General features: G+C 32.7%; 3 protein-coding genes across 3 annotated transcripts; 2 read left to right on the forward strand and 1 right to left on the reverse strand.

Annotated features, from left to right (window-relative positions):
- The first annotated feature begins 416 nt into the window (after nucleotides 1-416).
- On the forward strand, nucleotides 417-2861 carry LOC143921659 (uncharacterized). The gene is made up of 4 exons (XM_077445012.1): nucleotides 417-624; nucleotides 1782-1814; nucleotides 2094-2362; nucleotides 2790-2861. Exons 1-4 carry the CDS (start codon nucleotides 567-569, stop codon nucleotides 2859-2861), a joined length of 432 nt encoding a protein of 143 aa, XP_077301138.1. The 5' UTR covers nucleotides 417-566.
- LOC143921024 (phenoloxidase-activating factor 3-like) lies at nucleotides 2844-4221 on the forward strand. Its single transcript, XM_077444122.1, has 5 exons — nucleotides 2844-3035; nucleotides 3103-3199; nucleotides 3301-3506; nucleotides 3680-3898; nucleotides 3970-4221. Exons 1-5 carry the CDS (start codon nucleotides 2909-2911, stop codon nucleotides 4167-4169), a joined length of 849 nt encoding a protein of 282 aa, XP_077300248.1. The 5' UTR covers nucleotides 2844-2908; the 3' UTR covers nucleotides 4170-4221.
- Nucleotides 4222-4339: 118 nt separating this feature from the next.
- Nucleotides 4340-8066, reverse strand: LOC143921660 (uncharacterized). Its single transcript, XM_077445013.1, has 6 exons — nucleotides 6388-8066; nucleotides 6156-6320; nucleotides 5645-5908; nucleotides 5152-5458; nucleotides 4817-5079; nucleotides 4340-4745 (listed from the first exon to the last, which is right to left on the reverse strand). Exons 1-6 carry the CDS (start codon nucleotides 7209-7211, stop codon nucleotides 4340-4342), a joined length of 2229 nt encoding a protein of 742 aa, XP_077301139.1. The 5' UTR covers nucleotides 7212-8066.
- Nucleotides 8067-8399: the final 333 nt, after the last annotated feature.

Below are 8399 nucleotides of genomic sequence, written 5' to 3' on the forward strand. Positions count from 1 at the left end.
TCATATCTGGCCGAGTTTACCTGACGAACGAAGCCTAGTGGATGTGATCTCTGTATAATCTCCAGAATATAGTGCTACGAGCAGTGGCGTAACTAGGATATTTGGGTCCGTAAGCAAAAAATCATCAAAGACCCCCCCCCCCCTCGAATTTTTAAATCAAAATACCAAATTTTTGGTTTCGCAACGCAGTAGTAATTGCTTACCCGCGCTACATACATAGTAGTTACGCCACTGGCTAGGAGTGTATCCTTGTTTAGAAAAACACCCAAAAAGTAACTTGTTTTCTCATTTACAACATGTACATAAATTCACATTAGCCGATTTGGCACCGAACACATCAATTGACTATCACTACATAGTTGATATTGAGGAAATTCATCTCACGAATGCGACGGTCAGTCAGATGCATCATTGGGTTTTACGTTGAGATTTATTGTTTGCTTCAACGAAATACATATTGTAAAAATAAACAATTATGTGTCTTTAACATTGCTTTACTTAAGTGAAACACATCGTCTACACTCCAGGTCTTTTCTACACAAACCAACGACAATTTGTGTTTAATAATGCAAAAATTTCATAGTTTGATATTGAGGTCATGTTTATTAATCTTCGTTTTAGTTGGTGAGTTTTTTTTTAACATTTTCAATCAACAATGTCAAGGCCAGTGTAATATATGTTTATTTATTAATCATTTTATGAAAACTTTCTGTGTCGCTTCCACGGAGTGATTTAAATATGATTCATACAAACAATATTCACAATTTGAGAAAGTTTTTACTTCTTCCCACACTTTCACAATGATAAATTATAATACTCCTATTAAATATAGTTACTTTAAAAATAATATATTTGAATAAGCTTACAGTCAAGCATTTAAATGAAAATTCCATATATGTCTTCAATTATGTCATTTTAGTTTAGACTAGGTTAGGTTAAGTTTTATTCATAGAGTCTTTAGTACGCGGGACAGATGTGTTGACCGTGTCCCGGTCTAAGAAAACGCCGTTTGTGTTTGTAAGAGGATCGTTTATTTTTGTTCAATCGTTACAATGGTTATTGTATGTACGAAGAGGTTGAGCTTCGGAGAAGTGATCTGGTTGAACTCCAGAGGTTCACTCTGGTGTTTCGAGCTGTTGCGTCGCTTTATATACGTTCTGGGTTGGAGCGTGCCGCGTGTAAATGCTTTGTCTTCGTTTCCAGGACACGTGTGTTGGGAACACGTGTTGACCTACTTTCGAGGCGCGTGCTTTATGGGGTCAGCGTCAGGACGTCGTTCGTTTGAGAATGCGGTTTTCGAGACACGTGTTAACGACTGCCACGAGTAAACGATTTTCAGGACATCTGTCGCGGTTGCCTGATGGCATCATTGTGGGGTTTCGTTCGTTTACGATCGAGCAATGAACTCTTTCTTCTGGAATGGTCGAAGGGGTCGTTGCCCTTGAGTTATGCATGTTTGTACAGGATCGATGATGATCTCGCTGGTTTTGATGTAATAGCACAAGTTGTGCTAGATTCCTACAAGTCTTCTTACAAAATCAGAAGTCTGTTGGTTCGTTATTTACTATATGCGTCAATTTGATACTGGAGAATCACATTCAGAACAACTGATGGTGCAATAAATAATACTTACTTTAATTTGATAATGTAACAAATAAAAAACATATCGATTTACTAATTATAAGAGATATGTAATGCTACCTTAGTTCCAAATTAATATTCCTCGATATGATGTTAATAAATCGATTATAATTTTTCACATTGGCCAATTAAATTTTCAGATTACTCTCGGCAAGCAACAATTAAAGTGAATGGTATGAAAAAAAATTATTTATTATCTAATTCCCAAACCAGACCACGATCTCCAATTAAATTTGTCACACTAACTATAAACGTTATTTTATGAACTTGTTCATAAAAACTATTCATTTAAATTAAACCTATGTAAATATGTATATGATGCCTAATTTTTTGATTTAGAATATCTTATAATTCTGACAATATATGTATAATAATTAGAGTTTTCTGACAATATATGTATAACAATTAGAACTATTATAAGAAATATCATTTTTACTTTTATAAAACTAAAGAAACTCAAAATACCTATGAAACAAGGAACCATGGAGCTATTTGCAACCCGGAATCAGAATGCGTGGTTATCTCTCGTTGTAATACAAACGATTTATTTCCTGATACATGGATATTTCCATGCGGAAGTGAAAATGGCGGAACACTCCTGGTCTGCTGTCCCATAGAAAAAGCTTCAGCCTTGAAGCAGACCACGGAAGCTCCAACTACACCATCAACAGCATCAGTATCACCAAAGGCTATCGCACCCAAAACAACTGCTCCGAATAATGTAAATTCTATTCTATTTACATATTCATCACTAAGATTTAGCATAGTCATTCATATTTATTTTATGTCAAATAACATTTTGAGTCAAATTAAAAATTTACATGTGAATAAAGTTCTGTTCATACTTATCCAGCACGACACGTATCCTGCAGGTGTCCTGCAAGTGCGGATAGTATTCTTTGGTACATTATATGGACGTATTCATACTCCATTCGCGCATGCGCATTTACGCATTCATGCGCGTTCATATATAATGTACTAAAGAATACTGTCCGTACTTGCAGGATACTTGCAGGATTCGGGTCGTGCTGGATAGGTATGTACATATTTTTTACAACCATTTTTATAAAATATATAATTTATTCTTGTCTTAATAATTATCATGTGGCTTAAAATCTTTTAAACTAAGTCTATATAAATTTATAAAGTTTGAAATGAATATATCGGCAGCTTTAATAAATAAGCATTTTAGACATACGTATTTGTGGGCTAAACTTTAATAAATAAGCATTTTAGACAGATTTGTGGGCTGAACTTCCAGAAGAATATGTATCAAGAAAAAGCGAAATTGCTGCCACCTGATTGCGGGCTGGATAGTGGACTTAATATAATCGCCTATGGCAAAAATGCAGAGATAGGACAGTTCCCCTGGATGACCGTGTTGGGTTACAATGGTAAACAGCTATTGACACATCTTTGACCAACTGGTATACAACTATAAATTGCTGTTTGTCATTTCAGTGAATGGTACTATTCACTACTTCTGCGGAGGCACCCTAATCAGTGATAAATATATTCTAACAGCTGCTCATTGTACAAAAGTGGGTTCACACATACCGTAAGTTTCATTAATATACGTAATAATACAAGCAATATTCTATTTTATTACAGTTAAACTATAATTTTAAGTCTACAGTCTGCTATTGTTGCTACTTTTAGAACTATCGCCCGTTTAGGAGAGTGGAATATTTCTAGCGATGTTGATTGCGTAGGTTTAAAAGGCCGAGATTTATATTGTGCTACGCCGGTGGTTGATGTAGAAATTGAACATATTATATCTCATGACGGATTCGGTGATAGTACATTGCCTAGCTTTCAGAACGACATTGCTCTTTTAAGATTAAAAAATGAAGTCAAATACACAGGTAATGTTATATCAAGTATAACATATTATGATAAGGTTAGATTGGTTTCTTTTTCATTATAAAATATAAAATTATATTATATATATTTAACACTTTTTCTTGGAATAAATCTCCTGCTTTTAAACATTTTGAAAAAATGTCCGTCAACTTCAACAAATTCTACAATATTTCAGAATTCATCAGTTCAATTTGTCTCGGGCCTGATATTTATCAATTTTCTGGCACAAGATACATCATCAGTGGTTGGGGTTTGACAGAAAAGAATCCTGACATACTCAGTCCAGTGTTGCAATTCACTGAAATCTCATATTATGACTTCAACACATGCGATAATATAGCACCCGGTCAATATAGACCACTAGCTAAAACTCAATTCTGCGCCGGGGGAGACGGTGAGATCATCTTATACGTAACACAATAAACATATGAAATTTCAATTTTGCTTAATTTATAATATTTTCAGCTGAAACTTCATGCAAAGGAGATAGTGGTGGCCCATTGACATATGTGTATCCATTGGATGGCAGAATTTTTCAAAAAGAAATCATTTCTTTGAGTACTTCTTTGGGTGATTCTTTGGAATGTGAAACTGAAGGAAGACCTAATATATTCACTGAAGTTTCAGCATATATTCTATGGATTCTAGATAATATTAAAAAATAGTTCATTATTTTTTTTAAATTTTATATTTACATAAATATATTAAGCAGCGAAATAAACCTTGACATACTATACAAATAAGCTTTTAATATATAATACAATAATGCAATATTAGATTAGCCATTTGAGCAAATAAAAACTCACTACGTTGTGTTGTAGGATCAATCTGTGATTTATGTGTCTGTTTGAAATTGCTCTGGAAAACTTTCCGGAATTTCATCTGAAGACTTTGAGTCGTTGTCTTCGTAGCTGTCTTTATAGGAATAATCTTCAATATCGTCGCCAATTGTTTCGGCCGTTTCATTTATGGAAACCTTTCTCGAGCGACTCGGTGATAATATAGTGTTTAATGACCGTTTGCTCAACGCACTTTTTGGTTTTTCTTTTGATTTAACATCGAAGACATCAGAATATGAATTTTTTCGTAGACCTTTACGAGGGCTGTAGTACCTTTCAAACATCAAAGGCTGACGATGCACCCGACCATACATCAGTTCCATGTCATGCAAAAATTGCTCGCGTCTCAAACGCTCTTCGTCTCTTCGCATTTGTAATCTCATAGCCAAGTCTTCAGCATGACTAAATTTTCACACATATTATTACCATTAATTACTCAAATGTTTAATTAATTTTGTAAATTTTATACTTGCCTGTATTTTATAGACTTCCATGCGGGTTTTCTTCGGAGAACGCTATCCCTCCATTTTATCTCTGATTGATATCTCTCTTCTTCGAGACGCCTTAAAATATCAGATTCTAATTTTTTCTTACTCGATTCTATTCTCAAAATGGCAGCTAAATTTGATCTATTGACTGAATGTACATCAACAGAAGATTTAGGCCGATTGCTAGAATTAGACGAAGATGTAGTTGGCTCACTTGAATTTGAACCATATATTTTCTTCAATTCCTCCTACAAAGTAAAATTTGAATAATTGTATGTATAATATAATATGTACATACGTCAGGTGGAAAATTATATAACCACCTCTTGAATCATTTTTATATTCTTTGAAATGGGCGATACTAGATCACTCTTTAAATTTTCCATCTCTCTATCTAATTTTGCCTCCCTAATAAATTTACTTTGCACCAACTTCTTCCTATGCTTCGATCTTCGCTTCCTTTGAACTTCGTCCATACAATTTCTTTCACAATTGTTCTGAGTATAGTGGTATTTATGACACTTCATGGTTGGTGAGACGTCTCGGCTCTTTTCCCGTTTTGCCATAGATGGTGGAAGTGAAGCTCCTTTCAGCATTTCCTCAGCACGAATTCTACGATTAAGTGCCCTGAAATATATATTTACATATACTAAATACATATTTACATATACTAAATACATATTTACATATACTAAATACATATTTACATATACTAAATACATATTTACGTATACTAAATACATATTTACATACATATATGTATGTACTATGTGCATACATATATAAAATAATCCCAACATTATTATTAAATACCTGTAAAAGTCGTCCTCTCTCATTCTTTCATAAACATAATTACTGAAAAGATTCTTAGGAACGGGCTTAGCTTTAAAATTTTTAGTTTTAAAAAGTTCTGATTCACTGACTGAAGATGTTAAAGCCAAATGAGGATTTGATCTACAAAGACGTCGGCATCCCATACTTCCACTGCTTCCCCATTTTTCTTCTCTTTCAGTGAATTTGAAAGGTTTCATTTGTGCTTGCAACTCTGCTGTTGATTGCAATTTTGTTATTGATCTCCTACAGACATATTAAACTTCAATATTATTTTAATATGTATCAGTTTGTGTGCAATTTCTATAAATAGTATTCATTGGTGAATAAAATCACATTTCTATAAACGCAAATCAAAATTTTATTTAAAAAATCAAAATATAATACATAAATTATAAAAAAAAAAACATAATCAAAAATAAACATCGATAACAAAATAAACGAAAAATTTGTGATAAAGTGAAATTTTCTAATTATTTTTAATTTCTAAAACCTCAACTCTTGATCTTCCATTATTTTGTCATACAATAATATTCTAGATTCAATGGGTACAGGATTTGCTTTGAAACATTTTTTTTTGTCATCTTTTTGTAAAAAATTGTATTCCAATTCCTTTGAATAGTCTTGCATCTCACTTAACATTTTATTGACTTCGTCTCTGAAATTTGATACATTGTTTAATAAACTTGAAAATAAAATATTCAACATGTATTTAAGAGACTTACCTTTCAGTCATTTTAAACGGTTGAGGAACCGTCAAATTCATTTGCGGCGATAATGAGTTTTTAACAGGACTTGTTGGCACACTATATGACTTTTTAGACAAACTAGTACTTCCTGGACGTTGAGTCAGATTAACAATAGCATCATCTTTATACCTATGTGAATCAAACTTTGGCGTATAATTCAGTTCATTGTTCCACGATATAGATTGAGTCGGACTGCTTACTTTAGCGTTTATTTTGGATAATAAATAATCACAATTCTTATTGGCTTCAAAATTTGACTTAGAATATGATTTAACTTTGCCTTTACCGACATTTTCCATTGAGAGCGATGATTCCATATCAGATATGATCTCAATCATGTTATCAACATCTAAATTTCTATCATTGTAATATTTGTCTTCCAACTTTTTCTTGGTTGTCGGTATATCTGAACGTCTATTTTTTAATATTGGCGATTGCTTATTATCGAAATAATAGTCGATATTTGAATTTAGAAAAGCCGATTCATCGCTCACAATTTTTCCTTTGCACTTTAACAGAAGCTTTTGCTTTTTGTTTCTCAGATTTTCAAGTTTCAAATAAAACTCATGATTCGACAGATGATTCACATCTTTGTAATCAGGAATACTCTTATAAAATTCTCTGAAGGATAATGGATTTTTTTCTTCAACAATATCAGCAGGTGGAGTATATATCGGTTTCTTTAATTCTATCTCTTTGTTGACATTCCTTTCGTATGAAGCCGAAGGTAAACGGTTCAACGGATTTATTGGCACTTTTAGGCACGAGTTTTTGAACACTGTGTTATTGTGATGACCCATATCTATACATTCCGCTAAATTGGGTCAATTTTAATTAAATTATTGATGATATGTGTGAAGAGAGTGTGTGATTTTAAATTATTTGTGTCGGAATTTGTGTTGCACTCCACATATCCATAGCAACTAGTGAGACTTGTGAAATTTTATTCGTATATTGATTTTCTTTGAGTATCACAATCAAAGTTCTTCCAATGCAGTAGAATAAATAAAAACGCATTACAACTGCATCAAAATTATAAGTCTATGAATGTAGATTCAATTCACTTAAAAAAACTTGTAAACCAATACATACATGCTATATCAACAACATTTTCTAAAGGTTCACATTTTATTTTATAATCATATTATTAAAATATTGTAAAAGATACCTTTAGTTATAAAAGCTACTTAATAATAAAATGAAGTTGATGTCTTGGCACTTGAATCTAAAAATAATATTTATTTTATATGCGTATATGTACATAATCTATCCCTATTAATCAAAACGTTTTAGTTCTTGTGCCTAAGATATACACCAAAAGTAAAATAAATTAAACATTTGCATGGTATATTTACACTCTTCATAAAAAAATACCAAAGGTATACAAATTACAATTACATTCAATCATTTCCATTATTCCATACGATTAAACAAAGCGTACTATATGTATGCTATAATCAAAAATAAGTTTTGTTACAAAATTTTTTATAAACGTCGCGAAGATCCATAAATGAAATTGAGTATAGTGGGAGAATCCAAAAGAAATCTTTTAAATCCAAATTCTCAACTATGTATTATAGATTAGACCAGTACTATTTTCTTTCTCAGACATACCATCCACCAGTGGCGGCTCGTCCATATGGGCTGCAGGCTGCAGTCCTTCCAATACAGTACAAATGCATGCTATTTTTGTCGTCTACAAGGGCTACGGGCTGCAGACCTCCCAGTATAGTACATATTCAAGCTATTTTTGTTTTCATTCGATCACCGGTTTAGTTAACGAGCTACTACAGCCTGAATAATCTCTGCAGCCCCCCCACTCTGAAATCTCACGAGCCGCTACTGCCATCCACACATATTTATTTATTTAATAGTTTTGGACCATTGTGGCATTACAGGAAGAACCTAATGCGCCACAATGGCCTACATTTGAAAAAGATATAAAAACATGATATAAAAACAAGTAAACTGTAAATAAAGGAAAAAAG

The sequence above is a fragment of the Arctopsyche grandis genome, chromosome 13, assembly GCF_051622035.1.
Source record: "Arctopsyche grandis isolate Sample6627 chromosome 13, ASM5162203v2, whole genome shotgun sequence".
Lineage (NCBI taxonomy): Eukaryota > Metazoa > Arthropoda > Insecta > Trichoptera > Hydropsychidae > Arctopsyche > Arctopsyche grandis.

Coding starts and splice junctions, on each gene's coding strand:
- LOC143921659 (XM_077445012.1), top strand. CDS start 567: ATGCAAAAATTTCATAGTTTGATATTGAGGTCATGTTTATTAATCTTC. Junction 1,815..2,093: donor AGCAACAATTAAAGTGAATG/GTATGAAAAAAA, acceptor ATAAAACTAAAG/AAACTCAAAATACCTATGAA. Junction 2,363..2,789: donor AAACAACTGCTCCGAATAAT/GTAAATTCTATT, acceptor AAATTTATAAAG/TTTGAAATGAATATATCGGC.
- LOC143921024 (XM_077444122.1), top strand. CDS start 2,909: ATGTATCAAGAAAAAGCGAAATTGCTGCCACCTGATTGCGGGCTGGAT. Junction 3,507..3,679: donor AAATGAAGTCAAATACACAG/GTAATGTTATAT, acceptor ACAATATTTCAG/AATTCATCAGTTCAATTTGT. Junction 3,899..3,969: donor ATTCTGCGCCGGGGGAGACG/GTGAGATCATCT, acceptor TAATATTTTCAG/CTGAAACTTCATGCAAAGGA.
- LOC143921660 (XM_077445013.1), bottom strand. CDS start 7,211: ATGGGTCATCACAATAACACAGTGTTCAAAAACTCGTGCCTAAAAGTG. Junction 6,321..6,387: donor CCGTTTAAAATGACTGAAAG/GTAAGTCTCTTA, acceptor ATCAAATTTCAG/AGACGAAGTCAATAAAATGT. Junction 4,746..4,816: donor TGGAAGTCTATAAAATACAG/GCAAGTATAAAA, acceptor GTGAAAATTTAG/TCATGCTGAAGACTTGGCTA.